Below are 22,456 nucleotides of genomic sequence, written 5' to 3'. Positions count from 1 at the left end.
TTTAAGCTCCTGAACTCATGCAATTTTCTCTGACAGGTTCAGACACAACTCACTGTATTCTCAATTAATTGTTCACCTGAGCCCTCATAATATACATAATTTCTAAATCCCAATCATTTCCAAAGACTTACTGAGCAATTATTCAGAAAAGCAGCAGTCTTTCTGGTGTGCCTGTACTATAGATTAGAAAATGTTATATAGTTCTCGTATCAGGATGTGACACTAAAACTAGAAAACAGATCAAAAGAGATAAGGACATTCAATCTTCTCAAATAAGGAGAAAATCGAACGTATCACATGATGTCCCTAAGTATGTAGATTTATGTTGCTTCGTTAAAAAATAAACTGTAATTTGTCAACAGATAAAAAGAGAACAAGGCCAAGATCGAAGTCAACTTGCATGCCTCTGCAGAAAATACTTCCCAGAGAGATAAGAACAGTTTTTTCCTCATACCTTTGCATTCTCCCATATTAGTGTGATCAGTATTTGGCCCAGCAGGAACCTGAGACAAACGCTGCCAATCACTGTTATCATCTGAACTTTGAATCATGCCACATATATTTTCAAGTTCAAAACTGCATGTATCCATGAAACTTAGGGAGGAGGCTATAACATTAAAAAAAAAAAACAAAAACTCTATTACATGACATACATTTTAATCATTTTAATTCTGAATGTCCAAAGCCAAGAGCAGAGAAAACTAAATGCAGACACCAAATAATCAGTGGCTTCAAATACCATCAATATTCATAGGTATGATGTTCAGAAACTGAAAGCATTTGGCGATTAACACTGACATTAATAAGATGTCATCAGGACCACTTTGGGCACTTAGCAAGCACAGGAGGGTGCCAGCTAATTATCATATCACATCTTTTATTTATAAAAGGAACACTAATACCAGCCCCAACCCACCAACCTTCACATAGTCAAGAGGTCCTGAGACTTCCCACTCATTCCTCTGCTTTCTTTGGGCCAGTCCACACATGGCCACAGATTTTGATAAAAGTTCACTAACATATCAGTTGGAGTGCTTACTCTGAAATATGGTAGAGCAGAAGTTATTTCACTGCAATAAGCAAACCTTGATTTTCAAAATGCTGAATTGAAAAAAACATTGGCAAAGGTACATTTGGGGCCAGTGGATATCTCATCTCATAGAATTTTTTAAAATGTCTTGCATATAACAAGTGAAAAATTAAGTGAAGGAAGACTGTGCAGTTGAATAGGAAAGGAAAAACACTGTATGAAATGTTTTCTCTGTCTAAAGCAAACCCTGGATGGGTGAGGGAAGACACAGTCCACGTTTATCCCTGTTATTAGTTTTGTTTCCCATTGCTTTTCAAACTATGTGTAAAATATTGTGGCAGGTTTAAAGGTTTAACTGCACCACAAAAAGGACCTTGAGTATCACAAAAATCAACCTCAATGGCATGCCAAATGCTTCACTTCAGCTGTAGCTCAGGGAAGCACTTCAGTATGAACCGCTGCCAAATCAGTTGTACTGCTGAGATGTTTTGTACTGTCCTCATAGAAAGTTAACAATCCTCTAGAGGTTGCAAGGCTATCATCAGAAGTGTTGTATGACTGATACCTTTAAGGTACAGTATTGGTATGATGTTGTTAAAAACCAAGAAGAGATTTTCACAGTGAATGTTATATTGACTGCTGGAGAAAGAAAAAAAAAAACCAACCCAGCTAGGGTGTCAGCAAGAAGGCAAGAAAACCAGAGAATTATTAGATGAAAGAGCTATTTGAAATCAAAATATAAAACAAAATATGAAATCAATTTTCCCAAACAGGAAAGAAGGTAGCCTAACTACCTTAATTAGAAAATGCTGGCTGGCATGGAGCGGTGACCTGAACGACCAGAAGAGAAAAAAGCAAGACCCAGTAGCTTACGATGTATTTCTTAGATTAATTCATGAAACTCATGAAACAGGGGAAGAGGGCACTGCTTGAGGCAGGTTTTTAACTCCACCTGCACCAAAAGCCAGATACTTTCTTGGTGAAAGGCTGGACTTGGAAGAAAATACATGGGGATGAGTTCTGAGTACTAACGTCCAGTGGCTGAGGAAAACCTCATGGTCAGTTCTGTTAAGTAATACGCTAGAAGGGGAAAGCAGACTAAAATCTACTGTTGTCATATGCCCTGAAAGACAGTTCTGAAGAAGAGATCAGAACAGCACTGAAGTATCAGTCAGGATTTCTTATGCAGTGGGTTGTTTTTTTTCAATTTGAGAACCAAGTTTCCCATTTTTAATGCAATTTCCTAATCACACAGGCCTTTAGCAGAAATTCAGCTTAAACTTTTCCTTAAGTCATGTTCAACAACAGAATTAATCTTTTGATTCCTCTGGGAGGATATCTGCCATCCAAACCATGTTTGGCATTCTCAGTCTTCCATCTAACCTGAAAGGATCAGTCTAGCAGCCGGGTGGGTGAGGGCTGGGACCTGTGAAGCACCCGTCCTCCCGAGCACAGGGGCCACTTAGGCAAATCATGGGTGATCTGAAGACCACTTATGGCTCTGCGAATATCGTGCATACCATACAAAGCCAAGGGACAGACTGGGGAGCGGGGCAGATCCTGATTGCACTGGAGGTGGTGGCTGTTTTGTCACTAATTTCAACAGGACTGGGGCTTGTTTCACTTGGGGAATGTGCCTACGGGTTAAGAATGAAGTTAAAATATCATGAAGTATTTATGTAATATATGAGAATGCTGTAACGTATATAAGATTAATGGAGGGGAAGAAGGACCCCATCCACTGTTGAAGATATTCTTAGCTGTAAGTACTTCTATAACATCTAACTGACTGTATACCAAGTGCTAGAAGCTAAGGCTGCACGTAAGTGTGTGTTCAGTTTAGACCTATGTGAACAGAAATATTTTCATCAGAATCGGATGCTCAAAAAATTGCACTGTTTTAATAAAATGGTTTGATAATTATTTAAGGTATCTATATAATGAGGCTTAAAATATAATTGTAAACCAGTACTCACTACTTGGGATACTGAGGCAGTGAAGTAAGTTTTCATCTGAGTGCCAGGGCACATTTGATGCAGTCCCAATTATAGAATTATATTCCAGTTTTGTAATAGAATTATCTATATTTCTCTGTCTCTTACTTTCACCCAACTTTCCAAAATAAATCCCACATGAGCAAAATAACTCCTCTGACCACTGTTGAAAGAGACTGGGTTTGAAATTAAAAATACAAATTTCAAAAGCTCACATTTTCTTCACAACAGCATCTGTACCCTATTTGCATGAACACACACACTGTCTCACAGATTGTGTGAGAGCGGGGTAGGTATGATAGCCACAGCAAAGATACGCATTTCTGTACAGTATCTGAGTAACAGCTGTGGAATAACAGGGCAGGGGGGGACACCAAAAAGCTTTGTGCAGCACAAATTTTAAACAGCCACCCAAGGGATGAACAAAAATCAGCTGCTGAGTGAAGCTGGTTTTTAACTAAAGGTCAGATAAAATTGCACAGAAAACTCTGCTACACAGCAGTGTTTCTGCAGGAGGCCTATGTTATTTCTAGCTGTACCGTTATTTCTGGTGTTGTTAACACAATTCACCTCTCCAAATACAATAGCATCTCTTGCACTTGCGCCTGGATGAGTCCAGCATGTATGTATCGCCCTTATTTATTTCAAATGCCAGAAGCAAAAAAAAATTAAAAGAAGTGGAGAAACTTACAGCAATTGTACAGCCGGTTCAGTTTCTGGAGATCATAATCACTGAAATCCATTCGCTGTCCTATTACATCCATGAAGTCTGGTATGTTAGTGATGATGGTGGGTTCAGTTCCATTTCTGAATGCATTTTGGCTATAGTGCATCACAGAAGTATAGTCATAGGGAACATTCAGGGAGTCTGATATTGTATCATCATATTTTATGAAATTATGATTTTTGCCTAAACAGGAAAAATAAAAGGAAAGATTGTTTGTTGTCCAAGAAGACCAAGTTTTGATGTACAGGCTCGAAGTGACAGAGAATCCATCAGATCCCCAAGTATTTTTTTGTAGTCATTCACTTGTACTTACTCTGTATACAAACTAGTTTATTTCTAGTCTAGAGTTATTTACTTTCTTCCTTCAGCCACTGGAACATAACATGATGACTTCTGCTGGATGAAGGAAAGCTTTTTGCTACCAGAAATCTTTTCCCCATGAAACTACCCATAAACTTTGATGGGTTTGTGATACCCAAAAGTGGAGATACTGTTTCAGTACTCAAATTAATGCAATTTGCAACTGTAATGCCTCCCGGTTTCTAATCTTTATTCTCTGATATTTAATTGCTGGTCATTTTAGCTTGCAATAAACAAGTTAAAGTTGTCATCAGATAAGCTTCCAGAATTTAACTGTACAGATATTTTCTGGAGTATGAGCAAAAAAACATTACTAACTACCCAATGGAAGGTAAAGTTTTAAATGTTTTAAATTAGTCAAAATACAGTAACTATATTCTGGTCAGTGTAAAAAAGCTGCAGCAATTTCAAAGGGCTAACAATAGCACAACTTGTCATTAAAGAGTCAGCAAAATATAACGGAAATCAAGTAACAGAGTCTAAGTCATTTTCTGTAATATATACTTGCACGTGCACCTGCCTATTGATCACAACTAAATAAGAATGCATTAGATTTAACCATTATCTATTTTTTTCAGTCTTCTGTGTGTACCTGTGTTAGGAAAGCGTCAAGTCTGCACCTATAACTTTGGTTTTGAACTGCCTGAAGGTGACAGAGACGACGGCAAGCTGAAGAGGCAGAGACCGAGCAGAGTCCCAAGGAACCCTGTGCCAGCTTTCAGGCTTGTGCCAAATACGCCAACACTTACATTCACAAGCTGCATGGCTAAAGCAACCACTCGTGTGGTGGGAAGCCTGAAAGGGGTCTCTCCTGCCTGCACACCCTCTCTGCATGCTCTGCTGTCTCAGCTCTGCTGCCCACACCGGGTGTAGCGGCCAGGGAGAAAGAGGATGACCGGCGTTTTCACTGGACATTTTCTACTGGCTTTGGTCACACTGGGTTTTTCAGAGTGGTTTGTGGTTTTGTTTTTAATTTTGTTTTGTTAAGGGGTCCCAGAGTAACGGTGCTTTTAGAGTATTCATTTAAACAAACTAAATTATTCTCTTCTGCTGCTCTGCTGTACAGCATGTAGCATAACAGGACTCAGATCTCTAGTTAGGGCTCTGGGAACTGCCGTGGCACAAGGAACAACCACAGCAACAACAAAGGAGGCTTTCTGTCCCAGATAGATATTGCTTGATTTTTAATTTATTGATATGCTGGCTTTGAAAAATAAGTCCGGGTAAGAGAATAGTGTGACCACCGAAGGATGGCTGGAAGGGATGTTCCACAGCTAAACCCCCTAACACCAGAGCCTAAAAGGAAAAGCAGGGGAGTAACTGACCAGGCTGAATCCTGTCCCACATGATGGACACATAGTCGTCCCGGTCGAACCGTGACTGCTCATGCCAGAATCCCAGGGCATGCAGGAACTCATGCTGGATTGTCCCGATCCTGTCACAGTTGGCTCCGATGGAGAGCTGCTGCAACCCCTCTTGGCGGTTTCCCACTGAGGACCAGCAGCTAGCATTGAAATAAAATGAGAGGGCTGTCTGTGAGATACATACCATCCCCACACCATGTGAACTCCAGAATCAATCTGTTCAACAGGTGTATTTTTAACTTGAGCGTTGAATTAACATGTTGCTACAGAGAGCCCTTTTTCATTGATCTGTTCCTTACCAGATCCTTTCCTCTCGCATTTAGCTCTGTTTCAATGAACAAGCAGTTCCCCCGCTCTGGCTCTACTATTTTTAATGGGTTTTCTTTAGAAGAAAAATGTTGAGCTATTTGTGACAGAAGAAAACTGATGAGGATTTTGTTGGTTCTCTGGTGAACATCAAAGGCTATGGGCACATAATTTAGAGTAATTAAGTCACTGCAAATTAACAATTTTTAGCTGGACCACAGTATGTGACTGTGAGCGCACTTTGAGCCTGTCCCTATCCTAAGGGCAACTGGGTTCATACACATTCTCGCCTCTGCCATTGCAGCTGCTTCTCTCTTTATTGTTTTGGCCTTTTGCTTTGTGAGGGGCTGTGGCTGCCAGGCAAGGCACACTTCTGCATGGCTGTGTTTACCTTCCAAAAGGTTGGTGGATTTGACAGTGCTTTTCATAAGCTCTTTTCTTTCTAGCTATTTGTGAGCTGCTGCGCTAGGGCACTTGCTGCTGACACACGCTGACAAGAAAGAGCAAAACCGCAACTGTGCTGGAAGTTTTTATTAAAGGATAAAAAAAGTCAGTCAGCTATCTGCACAAGCCAATAAAATGGCACCCCATGTCCACAAACTAGCAAGCACAGAGAGCTACATTTAAATTGATATTTTATGCAGCAAATAAATCAACACTTACCCAATGAAGTCCATAAAATTAATCGGGCACAAAATATGCCATAGGATTTGCAGTCCTATCACCCCAGAAATTTAAAAACACAAGCACACCATGCACTTTCAAACCCTGTAACTTATTAGCGCAACATATTCCCCAGTATTTCTCTTTCCACAAAGCAGCACAGGCCTTGGCTATTGATTACTCATTAAAATCACAGCATGAGACCTGGGAAGGAGCACATGTGGCATCCATAATTTCACAGGCTTCCCTTGAACAAGGCCTCATATTGATTAGGCAGCTTTTTCTTGTGTTGTGCAGAAGTCTAAGAAGTCCATCACACTTCTGGGTCCACCTCATACAAAGCAGCTGCCTCTGGCTTCACAGCTGCTGCGTAGTGCACAGCAGGCTACAGACACATCCAGGACACTTGGCAAAATTAGCATCCAAATGCTGGGGGATGCAGCTTCCCCTTGCCTTCAGACTGCCAAATGCCTACATAACCATCGTTCTGCAGCTGCAGAGGGAGTGAATACGTGGTCTGTGTCGCCAAGCACTGAGAATAAAACTAGGTAAGTAAGTGGGACAGGGCACTCCAGAGCAATGGGCACCTGGAAACCCATATTAGCAGTGTCTTCAGGAAGAAAGAAAATGGGGGGAAGTCCCAGCTTCCTCAAGTGTGTGAGAGCTGTATCTCCTCTGATTCAATGCTTTCTGCATTGCTAGTTCCTCTATCAGATGCTAGAAGAACAGGAAAGTACCTGCTCTGATTAATTCCACTAGCCTTGTTTTTGGAAGATGGGCTGTAAGTAGATAGATGCATGCCATCAGTAGCGATGAAGCCACTTATTTCAGGCACATTTTTATGCTAATGTCCTGCTAGTAAATAATTTCCCACAGTATCAGAGATCACCAGTATCAGCACACAGACACTTTGACTTACCAGCACCAAGCTGGTTAGCCAGGGATCTGTATCAATCCACTTCTGCATGGGTTCTCTTTGCTGTGTGCCACAGTGGCAAAGAGCTGAAGTGCTCTCCCAGGAGAGCTCCATGAAAACCTGATTTTCCATGTGGAAATACTAGAGACAGCATTGATCCTCCCTGGTCTGCTAAGCATTTGACGCTACCACACCATGCTAGTTTTCCTGCTGAATGAGTCCTGCTCTTCATGAGAAGAGTAGGGAGAAATGACACATCCATTGCAGGTTCCCAGACTGTTCTGTGAGCTCTGCAGGCACTTGCCACATCTGATGTTCCTGCATTTCTGTGATTCACAAGCATCCCTCATGTATTTTCCTCAGCACACAGGCTGGAGTCTAGAAGAGGTATTTAAATAGATCCACGGTCTAACCTCTGCTGCAGATGCATAGACCCGAATAGAGGGTGAGGTGAAGGCTGTGCGCTAGAAAACCTTACATGTACCTCTTCTCACTTAGCATTATAAATATACACCTGTTAACATAATACAGGCAGTAGCCAAGGCTTGGCGAATGGTAGATAAAGAATGTGGACACAGAGAGGACTCTGCATGGTGGGGCTGATGACACTGTGTACGTACATCAGAGACTACAAATGTATTTTTTGCACAGGGCAGTCAACACAACAAAATGGCAGCTGACTTCATTTGTATTCAAAAGATAATCTAGATGAGGACTTTATGGCCTACTACAAATCCTTTTGACACAAAGTTCCCCCACCTCCTCTGTCTGTTTTATAGATGCAAGCCAAGATTGGAAAGGCAAAGACTATTTATCAACTTTTTCTTGGTGCAATAAAACTTCATGAATCTGGCTGGTGTTGCCAGGAACTTTGTGCTCCTGTCTGCACTGTACCCTCTGGACTGAGGTCTTTAGTCTGCAGTTAGGAGAGTCCTAGCTGATTAAAAAAAAAAAAATTAGGAATGGCAGAGGGGAAATGGGTTGGTTTACCCACCTTTCACCTTGTCCCATTACATCAGAAGAGAGGAATGGAGTGAAATGAAGGGCAGTTAATGCAGGGTCAGTCATGGTAATTTCTTTGTACAGCCTGAAGCTAGCTCACTGAAACGGGACAGCTGTTTTCAGAAGACCGCACTGTTTAGCTCCAATCTTTTTAAAAGTGCTGCTGAGCGTTAATTTTTTTATGGACGTGTCAGCTGAGATGATAGAAACATTTCAGGGCAAGCGACACACCAGGCAGTGAGGGCAAGATATGTTATCCAGCTAGAATGACTTGTCTTCTTCATCACCATGACTCATCTATTTTTAACAGACATATAAATGAAACATTGTGCAGAGGCCTCTTACTTGCCATAGGCTAAATATTGTGGTTCTTTTTCAGGTACAATTATTAGCAAATTCAATGCATACTTTATGTGACAAAGGACTAAAAAATTTAACTACATGAGTTTTCCATTTGGCTCAAAAAGCCGAAGAGTCATTAGCACAGGAAAATGCATTGCTCCCTAAGTCTCCACTTATAGCTCTTTTAAGGTTGAGTTTCAATGTCATATATAGCATGAAGAGTAGAAAACATAAAGAGCCAGAGACTGAAGAAATTTTGAAACAATTATCTGCTACAAATATCTCAGAACAAGCCAAAGGGAAAGGGAAACATTTTTATTATCAGAAAATCTTTTCCCATTTATGAATGCATTCTCATTTCAGGAAATTATTTTCTGAAAGTAAATTTTCTCACCAGGCTATCAAGCTTTCCCTAATCTCCTTTTCTAAAAGAGAAATTGTTCAGCATAGAGTGGAGAATATATTTGTTCTTGCTGCACTGTTTTGACAGAGACTGTCTTAGAAAGGGAAGCAGCTGGGGCATTTTTGACTTCTTTACTGGGGTCTTATTTTGCAAAATTTAAGGTGGGATAGTATAACTATTCATCAAAAGAGGTAAATAAAGTGAAACCTCTTTAAAATATCTCAGTGCTAGGCAGCATTTAAAAATACTGCTGTTATATCTGAATGCTGGTGTGATGTTGTTCAAATGCAATTCCATTTGTTATAGTCAAACAAATTCATTGTCCCACAGTGACAGCTACCATATTTTTGCTGGGATTTTTTTTTCCTAAAAACTAAGGTACACTAAGAATGACTATTTGAAAGTGATAATCCATATATCCAAAGATCAGTCAAGAAAATAATTGGCCTGTTTCTGATATCTTTTACCATGCCAAGAAAATTACCTCTTAAAGGATTTGATTTCCTCTTACATTTAAAAATAAGTATCAGCAAGAAATTTTTCATTACTATGAAGGTAATACCTGTTTTGGAAACTGCTACAATTTCCAGTTAAAAAAAGACTGGAAAAAGGAACACAACAAAAATACGAAACTATAATCAGATACATGAGTTTTAGAGTAAATACTGGCCATAAAAATAGCCTGAAGCCAAACAGGATGAAAGTTATTTTACATTACTCTTCTTACCCACTTCCTTTGAACACAGATATGTAATTCTTCTCCCCTTCCCAAGGTTTGAAGTCAATACAGGTTTTCAGTCGATACCGTTCAAATGCCTTGAGGATGACTCCCTTAGCATTCATTTCTGCAAAGCAAATAGTGTTCTTGTCAATACTGAGCCAATAGGTCTGTATGGAGCAAATCCTAAAGGTGGGTCTTTCTCCAGCAATCTTTGATCAAAATAATCAGGCTTTTTGCTGGATTAAGACCTGAGTAGGGACCTAAAACCTTAAATTAGGCCGTTGTGACATTCTATCTTTCTCTTGTTCTGTTTCCGTGTAATTTTTCTTTGGTACTTATGTATAAAGTATGACATGATGAGTATATAAAATATGACATGATGAGTATATAAAATATTACAGTGCGTGGTTCTTAATTTTGTAAATTATTTCATTTACTTTGCTGAGATTTATGTGAGTATTAAATAAATAGGGAATGAAGACATCAGATTTTATCTATTGCAGACTGCAGGCTACAGATCTCTCACAGAATCTCTCCAGGACTTGAACTGCTAACATTATATCTGAGTTATCTCATCTCCTCTAAGCAACTTGCATGGTTTCAACCCACTTTAGATCCAAATCTAAACTGGGGGTGGGTGATTTTTTTTATTTTTTTCCCTGTCATGTACCAGAAAGATGACCCCACATTGTGTAGTGAGGGCACAATCTCCCCATGTGGTATACAGTAAGAACGCAAGCTCCCTGTCTCACCACTCGCCTCTGCCATGCAGAGCCAGAGCCGGGTGGACTCAAAGGCACAGAGACAAACTATGATGCGTCCCTGGCCCACACTGGGGGACTCAGCAATGTGCCATTGCAAACTGCATTGTCTGCCAGAATTCCAGTTTGCCATCAGTGCTGTAGATGATGTAAATGGCCAGGTAAGCTTCTTGGCTTTAAAAAGACCTTCAGTGCCCTGTTTTTTCTTCTGCCTAGTAGAGTTGCATGTCTCAGACGTATGCTTTTAAAACCAAATCAATCTGCTGGGCCATAGCAATGGCAGGATAAGAACCATCCAAGAAAGGAGGTGAGAGCCAGCACCAACCCCAAGATGATACATCCTGCTTTTGCACACCCAGGCCCAATCCTGCTGTGGGAAATGGCCTGCTCTAGACTTACAAGAGAAAAGGATGCCACAGTATCTTTATCAACCTGTATTTAACATTTCAATCAACACAACATACAGACATTGTCACGGGCAAATACTGTACCCAGGCTATCATCAAGGACGTAGGGGATAGTGTGGGGCCACCGGTAGTTGTCACCAATGATGGAGTTTCGCTCCTGCATCTGAGAAAGAAAATAAGTATGCAGTCATCAGTAAAAAGTGATTTAGGATCAGGGACTACAATAGTGCTAAAGCAAAGCATGTCTCCTACAAGTCCATGTAAGACATAGAGGAAATCAGAGAGCCTAAAAACTTTGGAAGACCACTCAAGGTCTAAGGCTTGGGTTTGAAATCCCTTCACTCCTTTCTACCGGTGTTTCCAACTTCTGCAGCATTTTCTCCATAGAAATAACCTGAGATTTTGATGCATGTGTGAGGACAGCTTCAGCTCCTGTGGGAAGCGTTAAGATCTAAAGCCCTGAAAACTGTACAGAGATTAATAATTTTGTAATTTTTCATAATGCAAGGGTTTGTTCCTGTGCCCTTAGCAAGTGCTGTCCTTGCTTCCACTGATATGCTCAGGCCAAAGCAATTCACCAAAAGGGAGAGTAAAACACTACCAACTTTCAGGGGTACAAGACACTTCAGGGGTTTCTACTAGATGTTTTTGAAATGTAACTTGCTATGTAAATTTTTTTTTCTTTTTTTAATTGATTAGGTAGGGATACTGGACATATGATTTAAAATGTGGTATTACCGATCTAATTTTTCCATTGGTTTTAGCGAATCTACCTATATAATGAAGGTTTTGCAGCACTGGTCTGTAAATTGAATTGGCTTATAATAAATATTGTACAGACAAACGAAGAATCTTTTATATAAACCTGTCCGGATGATGATCAGTGCTGCTGAATGTCTTAAAAGTTCAAATATAAAAAACATAGTAAAGGAAACAAGAAGCTAATAATACTGATCTAATAGCTAAACCGACCTTATTTTAGGTAATGTTTCTGCAAATGCACCCAACTCCTTCACTGTCTGTGACATTTTGTAGAAATCCATCCCCAAACATTTTCAGTCTATTGGTACATAAACAGCATTTATTGTTAGTAGGAGCGGGATGCATCAATCATTTCCATGCCAGTGATACTTTACATTGCATAAGTCAATGATACATTTATGGTTTTATATTTTATATTTGAACTCACCCCGTCAAGTTTGATGTCTCCCTCAAAAAGGTCTAGTCCTAAAGCTAAAGGCAAGAGGAGATTAACATGCAATTATTGTATTGATCCGTGGCTACCGTAACAAAAATCTCCAAAAAAAATTAAAAGAGAATCTGAATTTTAAAAAAACCTTCATTGATGTCAAAGATGTCTTGATCAATTCCTCCATCTACATCTATTTCTGAAAAATAGAAAGACAAGTGAGGTAGGACATTAGCCCTTGCTGTTATCTTTATGAAGTGTGAAAATTAATGCAATAACAATAACAGTAATTATAAATCTGTGTCTGTCCTAGCGATGTTTATGAGCAGCTGGTTTTGTTGACTGCCTCCCGCGCATACAAATAGATCTCTAAACAGAACTCACCAGTTGTCTCTGGAGCAGGCTGGGGAAGGGGAAGAAAAAAAGATATTATTAGAAAGGCACATAATGAAATGCAGCTCGTGTTACTCTCTCAACAGTATTAGAGATGCGATTTAAGCTCAACTGACAGCACTTAGCGCATGGCTTTGCATTGGATTGACTGGACCCACTGCCTCCTCATTTGACTGGAAATGTTTATTTGCTTATGTGTCAGCTTTGTGTCCTCCCCATGTCAGGCTGCCCAACAAGTAAGTCGCTCAATACTGCTTCTATGGAGTTTTCACAACCGTTTTTCTCTCACAGCTCAGGCAGTGCTGAATGGTCCTTCACAAACAGGAAAAAAAGAGCCTATTATTTCTATGAAATCAAGGATTGCTACTAGTCAGGAGCTTTACAGAACCTACGGAAGTTATGTTTAACTTCCCATCGTAAAGCTGAAGATGGGGGAATAGAATGAGTGGTCTGGCATCACGCAGCAAGTCTTTGAAGGACTGGGTACAGAGCCCAGGTCACCTCAGCCCCAGTCCGGTGCCTTAGCTGGACTCCGTTTACCTAAGCAATACCAACTCAAAGACTTTCTGCAATGTGTAAAATCCACAGACAATAGTGAGATATAATGACATACACATAGCACATTTTTCCTTGCCATAACATGCCTACAGAATATAATCTATACTCTTTTATTTGACTAGACGCTTCATTTTGGACTGGCTTGGAATACTTGACATAACACTACACAACTGTTTCTCACGCAGTGAGCAAAATCATGAACAGCCTTTCTAAGCAATTGTTGCTGGGTGGCTTTTCCTATTTCTCACCAGAAGTCTTGCATTCGTATGTTTGAAAAGAAGTTCACAAACTGAAGGTAAAAAACACCCTTAAATTCTGAGCTCTGGCAATATAGGTTACAGACAGAGCAAATGGTAAGACATAACAGTAATTCTGCAAAGTAAGATGGGATTTTTACTTTTATTTTTACCATAGTTCCCACTCCTTGACTGTTTTTCTTTCTCCGTATAAATAATTTGTTATCTTTCGTACATGCAGTTTTGCATGCAGGACTTACTTTTCCAGTGTCATAAGCATCTGCAACCTCCAATAGAAGCAATGAACAGTACAAGATCAGAATGTTGAAAAACGGCAAAAATCAAGTCCATGCAGGCCAAAAGAATATTAATTGTGGTAATTTCTACCATCTGTATGTTGGATAAGAAAATAGTATGGCCAGAATATTCAAGAGAGATTCAAATGTACATGTTCTTTAGACCTGACTTTTGGCACATAATGATAGGAACAATTTCAAGGGCAAATACTTTGTGTGCCCTAAAACTGACAGCATTCATATAAAAACTTTAACCAAATGCAGGGAAAAAAAAACTTCAATAAAATTTCTTCATTTGGAAAAGGTTCAGAAAGAAAGCTTTGAAAATGTCAGAATGTCCCATTTCAGCTTTTTAATGAAAGATTCATTTTCAATCTGAAATGACTCTCTTGTGAAAACTTCAGCAAATGGCAGAAAAAATATTGTAAATACAAAAGCCTGGAATCTCATTTTATCATTTTGATTCACCTGAACTAAAATTAATTCAAACTGTTGCTTCACAGTTTTTGTCAGATTTTGATCATTTACTCTGATTGCCTAAGAAGGGAAAACCATTTTTTGCCTAAGCAAGTGGAGGCTATAATTTATAGGTTTAAGAGAGATAATGCCTAATTGGTATGAGCTGGCATAATCAAATGCTTAATATCCAAATGTTATATAAACAGGCAAAGTTTTTAATCAACTACTTCTTCTGCTTCTTAATTGTCTTCATGAAAACTACCACCCACATATGTCCTTGCCCAGCCTAAAGGCAGGATTTTGACCTTGAAGTGTTGGTTACAAAAACTTTTGAGTAGAATTTGTTTCCTGACCCAATTTCTCCTGAAACAACCCTGTTTCAGTACTTACTTCCCAGGTTTAGGTTGTTTCAATACTTGGTAGATTTTAAGATACCTGACTCTTAAAAACCCAGTGTCATTGTGGAAAAGTGACCAAGTTGATTGAAAAACTGTTTCCAGACTTGGGCAGATGCAAATGCTGAAGGATTAGTTTTGATCTCACATTTCACTGAGTTAACTGGTATTATTCAGGTTTACGTTCCTACATGACAAATATGGATGGGGACTTCAGAAAAAAGAATAAATATATAACTGTATACAGATACAGTTTAATAAAGCAAAATATCTTTTCCAAACAAATCATCTATAAATCTGCAGTGTCAATAGACTCCTCTTACATTCTGAAGTTTTATTGCACATATATCCTCTCATTACCTTTTGTTATCATTGGATATGCATAAGACAGTATCCAGACGACGTATTCAAGTTTTGAAATGAAAGTGCAGCTTGTAAAACAAGCTGAAAGTACACAGGCAAAGTGTGTAACACATTTTGAAGACTTCATTTGCTTTTAAACTCCCACTCTCACACAGATTTCTAGCTATATGTGGAAGAAAAAAATGACAAGTAAAGCTTGCAATATTCAAAGATTAAAATCACATTATCGTCTTTTCTGTTAAAGATTGTTGATGGAGGAGAAGAATCATACCTATATATTCTGAATCCTCTTATAACCATTAATGGAGAGTAAAATGTTTCTACGGTCTCAATAATTATTAACTACAATGTACCCATATCGACTAATCAGAAAGCATAACTGTGCTAAAGGTAAAAACTGGCTAGCTCATGGAAAAGCTCCTCTATCAGCAGCAAAAGCTCACAAACCGAAATCAATGTAGCTAAGTCCAGCAGCATTTTTGGTGCACAAACCAAAACGTGAGACCATGACTGAAGAATACCAAATTCAGCTATCTACTGAAATACAGGTTGGTCCTCAGTGTCTGAAAACTGTCACTGAACATTTTACACTGAAGGAATCCTTTCACCACTCCTTCCCACTTCCTTCTCAACAAAACTAGATCTTCAGTCCTGTGAATCTCAACAGCAAAATACTCAGTTTCAAAAGGAGTATCTGTGTACGAGTATTACTCATTTGAGTAGTAACAGCTTCCATCTCAATACCAACCTGACAACTGAGACCTACATGATGCATTTCTAGTCTCTAAAAGGTTTGTAAATAAACAACAGATTCACACTCACACACAGAGGAAGGTTGTATTACCTGCGGTATACCAAAGAGGAATCTAATTTAGTCTAACCAATGCTACCTTTAAATCTACACACACACAAAAATCTGAACATTTATAATATTAGTCCCTAACTTTGGCAAACAACATGGTTTATGTGAATTAAGTTACATTAAAGGTTGGTCAAACCATGGCTTGTGAGCACATTTAACTGGTAAATAATTCAAGTGCATCTTGAACATGTGGGAAACATCTCATCTATTTTAGTCACATAAAAACAAGGTAAGTAGACTCACTCAGTAATCAGTGGAGAAAAAAATGAGTAATTGCGTACATAATTTAGCTGTCCCTGAAATAGGTATGGCACCACCATGATGCGCTGGCATCTCCAGAAGATGATCCACCTCACCTAGCTTGGACAGCTATTCAAGGATGTAACAAATCACCCGATGAAAATTTCCCTGCTTCACCATGGACTTCAGATGGAGTATAGCCAATAAGTTTAGATGAGACACCCTAACTTATCAGTGTTTTCTCCAGAGTATATAACTTTTAGTACTGGCATCCAGAAATACGAAAGAAGCTCTTCCTGGCCATAAGGCACATGAAAATGAAACAATTAGCCCTGGTGATTAGAAGCCCCTCTCTCACACAGGAGCTGGTTATTACCAGTCAGTGTGATGTGTGATAGCTTGTAGATGTTAGTACCAGTCTTCATCACCTACTACATGCTTTAACAAAGCCTGCAGAGGAATCTAAACAAGGCTGAGACTTGAGTTTCAAACAGGTTGGGAATAGAGGAACTGGTAGTCATGATGGGCAGCAGAAATACAAGAGAAATATGGGTTGGGGTAGTGGCAGATACAGGAACACTATGGGAAAGTTGGGGACATGAGGTTGAGCTCTTGACTTCGGGAGATGTATGAGCATGTGTTAGTGGAGAGGAAGGGGATACGACTGTCGCAGGGAGATATTGGAGCTGGATTCATAGAATCAGACAGTTAAGTTGGATAACATAAAATAGATAACGTTATTCCACTCAAGTAATATCACAATAAGTAATACCTTACTCTATAGATTACCCTGAAGCTATGAACAGCTGAAATGAGCTTTCAACAACCTATTGTTTTTTGTTCTCCAAACTAATTATATTGTGTACCACCAAAATTCCTGGCCTCTGCAATAAATTATCACAAGATGAGCAAAATGCTACACTTCACTACAAAAGACACGAAATACAAAACCTCAACTGTTACTTTTTTGGCATTAAATAGTTCAGCTGGATTGGAGGAACAGTCATTTACAAGTATATCCAGTGGCTAAAAAGGCATCAATTTCATTATCAAATATATTGTATTAGAGCAAAAAAAAATCATATTTCCATTCAAATATGGAGTACCAAAATAAATTTTAATACTTATCTTGGTTCTAACCCCAGACTTGCTATTCTGATAACGTTACTTCAAATACTAGTGGAAATTTTTATTAGATGAGGAATGCAAGATAAGTTCTTCCCATGTATAGCCAGGCCTATTAAAAATAGCAGCACTAAGACCCCAAGGAAACAGAAATCTTTCTCTTTCTTCCATGCAGATGACAACAAAATTCTTATTTTGCAAAAGCAACATACATAAGTCTTTTCCTCTCAAATTCATCTTAAGTTGCATTGCTTATTTGATCATATAAAGAATATGCATTCTTTGTTTTCTTACCTGACTCCAGACCACCTGAAGAAGCAAAGTTAGGAGTGCAGGCACAGAAAACCAGACCATGTTGTACTTCAGTCAGCAGTTGCAGTGACAAAATTTCAGATCAACTTGGTATTTAGGATAGTGATTATCATAAATCAAAACCTTCGTCCTCTCATCAACAATTAACCTACCTACTTTTTCTTGGCCAGTAAGCAAAGTCCATCATTACTCTAGTACGATAACTAACATACTTTAACTATTTTTAAGCATTGCTGTGAGAAAAAATATTGGACACAAATTGACACACAGGATGAAATGGACACAAGAAAATGGAAATGCAGAGGAAACGGACACGTTGAAATACAGGAAATTCCATTTAAATATAAGAAATCTTTTTTTATTCTAAGGGTTTTTAAGCACTGGCACAGGTTGCCCAGAGAGGCTGTGGAGTCTCCATCCTTGCAGACAGTCAAAACCCAACCAGACACAGCCCTGAGCAACCTGCTGCAGGTGATCCTGCTGCAAGCAGGGGGATTGGACCAAGTGACCTCCAGAGGTGCCTTCCCATCTCAACCATCCTGTGATTCAGTGAATAAAGCTGGCACTAAAACCTTTTGAACAACTGAAAGCCAGCAAGACTCTTGGCAGGTAAGACATTCATATATTAATAAATATGTATTTTTGGACAGAAAGTGAAAATGAGAAATGCGTGCACATAAAAAAAAAAATCTGTCGGCAACATAATTTCAGTACCTTGCTTTTAGGAAAGGCAATGCCATTTCCATTGTTGATAAATGTGAAACACTGTACTTGTCATTAACTCAAATAACGGTGTTCTTCGGCACTATTTATACAAACTAATTTTTAAAATGTCAGTACTATTGTACTATCACCACTGTCTGTGACTCCTTGGAGTTTTAGTTTCTTCGAACTTCAGCCATCTCTTGTACTTACTAGCTGCCAGAAAGTGCTGAAATTGCCACGGTTTCTTCTTACGCTTAAACTGAAGGTAGTTGTGGTAATTGTATGATCAGACTTGGCTAACCTTTTACTTTCCCAGACCAACTACCTGGTTAGGCCATCATAAAAACTAAAAATGGTATTTAGATTTTGTATTGTAAATACAGACTCCCAAGTGATTATATCAAAATTAATAACATTCCTCGTACTATTTCAAGTATCAGAGCTGATAAGAAAAAATGGGTTGATCCTAAGTAATGAGGACACCTGAGCAATTTCTAGCTGCTCAGATCCATGCTTATTTCATTGCTGATCCATTGAGAAGTAGCAGCTGTAGATATTGTTGTTCTTATAATGTTAGCTTTTTTCTACAAAAGTAACAGTAAGTATTGTAATCCTCTACCCACCAATAAAGATGGTGTCAGTTGTTCTCAAATCACTGATGTCTAGAAGGTTGAACAGCTATTTTGTCAAGATTTCTTCTGCAAGTTCAGCAGTCCTTGAATTCTGCATGTTGTCATCTTCAGCTCCTGGGACATGATGGTAGCTCTCCTTTTGGAGGCTCTCTAGGTTAGATTGGCTATGTCCACAGTAACAAGTACTTCCAACCAACTGGAACAGATCCGTACATTGAAACCTTTGGTGCCAAGAACCTGGCATCTATGCTGTACACATCTCAAAGGGGTTTATTTCAGGCTGGCTCTTATTTGATCCCAATGACTGGACATCAGTGGTGGCAACTGGACTGCATTAGGTGGGGATCTGAAGAACATATTCTGGCTTAGTTTCAAACCAAAGGAATTCAGTTTGGACACTCCAAAACTGCTCTGTGATGTGAACTAAAGCATGGTAAGTGGGAATGATGATGATGATGCTTGCTTAAAAAATACACTCCTGATCAAAACTAAAAGACTAGTGCAGCTGCACCCATTATTCCTTGATTATAGCACCTTACAAGTGTTTTCCTGAGATGGTGGAATATGATGAACTCAAAAGAAATAGCACATTTTTTGGTCTTACTACTTGGTGTTGGAAGAAAGCCTAAAAGCCTGGTTTTTTACTTCTTTGATCTCTTTTACATGCAAATAATCAAGACAATCTGCTCTCTGTTCCCACATCCCCACTTCTAAGATGCATCAACCAGCAGTGAGACCTCACACCAACCTCTTCACAATAGGAGATAGGACGACTGTCCTGTCACAAAGAAGGGCTGTATGAACCTCTGTGTCATGACCATCACTGCTCTCAGGACTAGCTAAAAAGTGAGTTACCCAAAGAAAACATGAGAAGGTGTTGGAATTGACATATAGTGACACCAAACAGAGAAGGCACCAAAGTTATATGCTGACCCCGCATTGTAAAATACAGTCCTTGTACACGTTTTTCCTCCAATTCACACTGCTTTTTAATTAAAACTCAGAGTTTTGACACCTCAACCAGTCATCTGGCATAATAAAACAAGACGCAATGGAAAAATAAACAATACAGGAACAACAGAATGTCAGGACTTCTAAGATGGAAGTTCTTGGCATAAATTTCAGTGTCACCCATGAAGTAGCTAAATGGGTTTTTAATACATGTTGAGGAGAAAGTAATAAATAGACGGGCAGTCTTAAGGAAGTTTTTTTCCTATCTAACCATGGAATATCTTTTACACAGAGCTTATCTACTTCTGTGACCACATTCTCTACAATAACAAACATCTTGCTTTATGACTGACTTTCTGTCTATGGTCAGGCAATATACCTACCCCTTATTTTCCTTAAGGGTTTTGCTACATGACTCCTTGCATTTTTCTTTGAAGATGAAAAGCACTATAGCCGTATCATACTTCTAAGACCAAGGCCCACAGTAATAAATAACTGTGTATTACTGGAGATTAATTAATAAAGGATAGTGCAACATATTTGAATAGATGGTGTGCATTTTCAGATGTACAAAAAGAAAGACAGTCTTAGATTACGTGTTTATTCTACCGTTACCAGGGCATATAACAGCCAAAGGTAACTCACGTCCTTTCTTGACATGGTCAGGGACCTGTGGAATTCAAGGATGTTATTTCCATTACCATTTTGATCTGCAGGTAGAGTCCATCACTGTCCTGACTACAAGCTTTGTGTTTGAGGAAAAGTAAAAACATTAAATGCAAAGCAGAAGGAGCAGGTCTTTAACTGGTTGATTGCTTTTTCCTTTCTTGCAATTCTTTGCCTTGAGCATGTTTCACAACTTTTATGGGTGCTAAGCTATCTAATGAGCCCTGAGTAACTATAAGAGACACCTGCAAAATCTGAGCTTTTGCCAGTCAATTGCATTTCTTTCCCCATAGACCCACATGCTCCCATGCTGCTAGTAGAAGCAAGGAAAAGGAAAGACATCAGAACTTGATGTGGAGCTTGCTGCAGATCTATTGCAGTGACCGCTTGGATCTCCTGCTGAGGTCACTTTGCTAGCACCAGACAGATGGGGAGCACCGCAGAGCAGACGGCGTGTTCCCTTGGACAGGCACCATCTCTTTATGCCTGCCCAGTAGCACTGCTGCCGGTGGGCACTACTGCAGCACAGGTAATAATAATACTGCAGTGCTTATCCCCTGCCTCGCTGCAAAAGAAGGAACATTCACCAGGCATTATCCAATGCAGATGGGAAACATCACCTGCTTTAGCCTTCTTCGTATAGCTATGTCTGCGGGTAGTAATCTGGGAAGAGACAGTAATAGGGGCAGAGAGATTGGTGAGAGAAAAATGAGTGAAGTACAGGAAAGCAAGAATGCTCTTTTTAAAAGCCAAAGGCACCTAATTTCAAAATGCAATGTCAGCTAACTACAGAGAACCATAAAAACAATTGAAAATAGCTCTATACGGACAGTGATTTTCTAGCATTTTTGGTAGGTAGTTTCATATTTGAACAGTTTTGTTGATCTTCTGTATTTCAGCACAGATGCTTTGATAATTTTGCTATCAGTATACTGCTCAGCAAACAATGGTGATTCATGGTTGCTTGTTGACCTTTGGGTGGAACCTGACCGATCATAAGTTTCAGTGTCAACTTCAAGTGATAGGAATTCATTAAATTATCTTGAAAGGTGCCAGCTTGTAGAGCATGACGTACCCCACTTAGCAGTGCTTATAGACCAAACGTTAAAGAGTAGGAAGATATTCAAATGGTCTATTATTCTTCGATAGTGGATTGTTCCTCGCCCTGCCTCAAGCTTCCTGCATTATCTTGCACAAATTCGTTTCACTTTTTCAGTTAACCTCCCAAATGGGGATAACACTGCGATAGCGTCTCCTTGGCTGATGAGGCAAAAGCACCAACGAAGATAAGAGTTGTCAGATGAACCTGCAAGATAAGAGACCCTCAATCAAATCCAAAATGTTTCCAGTTGCAGTATTTCAAGTTAGGAAATTCTATTGTTTACAAACCTAGCAGGTGTCACATAGAATCTAATACAAGAAGGTGAAAATTACAACAGATATCAACTACAAGTGTTCCATCTTCTTGAAGAGGGGCAAACAAGACATGTTTGCTTTGATTGAGAGTTATCAAGAAAACGAAACAGACCTTCCGTTTCCTCGCACTGCTTAGCTACAGGTAAATTGAAGAGCAAGGTTAAAACGCAAACAGCAGAAGCTTGGGTGTATGGCATCATCGCAGCCCTTCCTGCCCACTGCCACTGCAGACGTGTGCTTTAACCGTTACCTCTTCTTCGTGTGCGAAAACAATCCTTTGCAAATTAAATAATTACTCACGCAGGATTACACCTCTCCCCCTTTCACGGGAATCGGAATCGCGTCCGACGCCTTTTCACGCAAACCCATTTTGCGGTCGGTAACTGTGAATCCGACCCCAGTGGAAACAACCCGTGACCGGCACGCGGCTACTGAAGCGGCCGTAGCTGGCCGCTGAGTACGTACCATGCGGCCACCCACGCGTACTCCAGGGTCGCCTCGCCGGAGGCCTCAGCCGCCAGAATTTCTCTCCCGGCTCCGGAGGCCCGCAGCAACCCCGAAGCATTGCGCGCCCAGCCAGAGAGCAAGCCGGAGGACCCACGCAACGCCAAGGGAGGTCGAAGCGTACCTGTGCGCGGCGCCGGGCAGCCCTCCTCACCGCG

At 39.7% G+C, this 22,456-nt stretch overlaps 1 protein-coding gene across 1 annotated transcript in view; it reads right to left on the bottom strand.

Annotated features, from left to right (window-relative positions):
* Positions 1–17,466, bottom strand: part of MEP1B (meprin A, beta) — a 47,016-nt gene extending 29,550 nt beyond the window's left edge. The window contains exons 1-9 of the mRNA XM_010574416.1: positions 17,407–17,466; positions 12,570–12,588; positions 12,334–12,384; positions 12,186–12,229; positions 11,081–11,159; positions 9,835–9,952; positions 5,437–5,615; positions 3,716–3,934; positions 455–607 (exon numbers count right to left, since the gene is read on the bottom strand). Of these exons, the coding sequence (XP_010572718.1) occupies positions 455–607; positions 3,716–3,934; positions 5,437–5,615; positions 9,835–9,952; positions 11,081–11,159; positions 12,186–12,229; positions 12,334–12,384; positions 12,570–12,588; positions 17,407–17,466 (922 nt within the window). The remainder of the gene's footprint in view (positions 1–454; positions 608–3,715; positions 3,935–5,436; positions 5,616–9,834; positions 9,953–11,080; positions 11,160–12,185; positions 12,230–12,333; positions 12,385–12,569; positions 12,589–17,406) is intronic.
* Between the last annotated feature and the right edge of the window lie 4,990 nt (positions 17,467–22,456).

Source organism: Haliaeetus leucocephalus, unplaced genomic scaffold (assembly GCF_000737465.1).
Source record: "Haliaeetus leucocephalus isolate CR32 unplaced genomic scaffold, Haliaeetus_leucocephalus-4.0 Scaffold428, whole genome shotgun sequence".
Lineage (NCBI taxonomy): Eukaryota > Metazoa > Chordata > Aves > Accipitriformes > Accipitridae > Haliaeetus > Haliaeetus leucocephalus.
The sequence above is the reverse complement of the archived record's forward strand: the minus strand, read 5'-3'. Positions and strand labels throughout refer to the sequence as shown.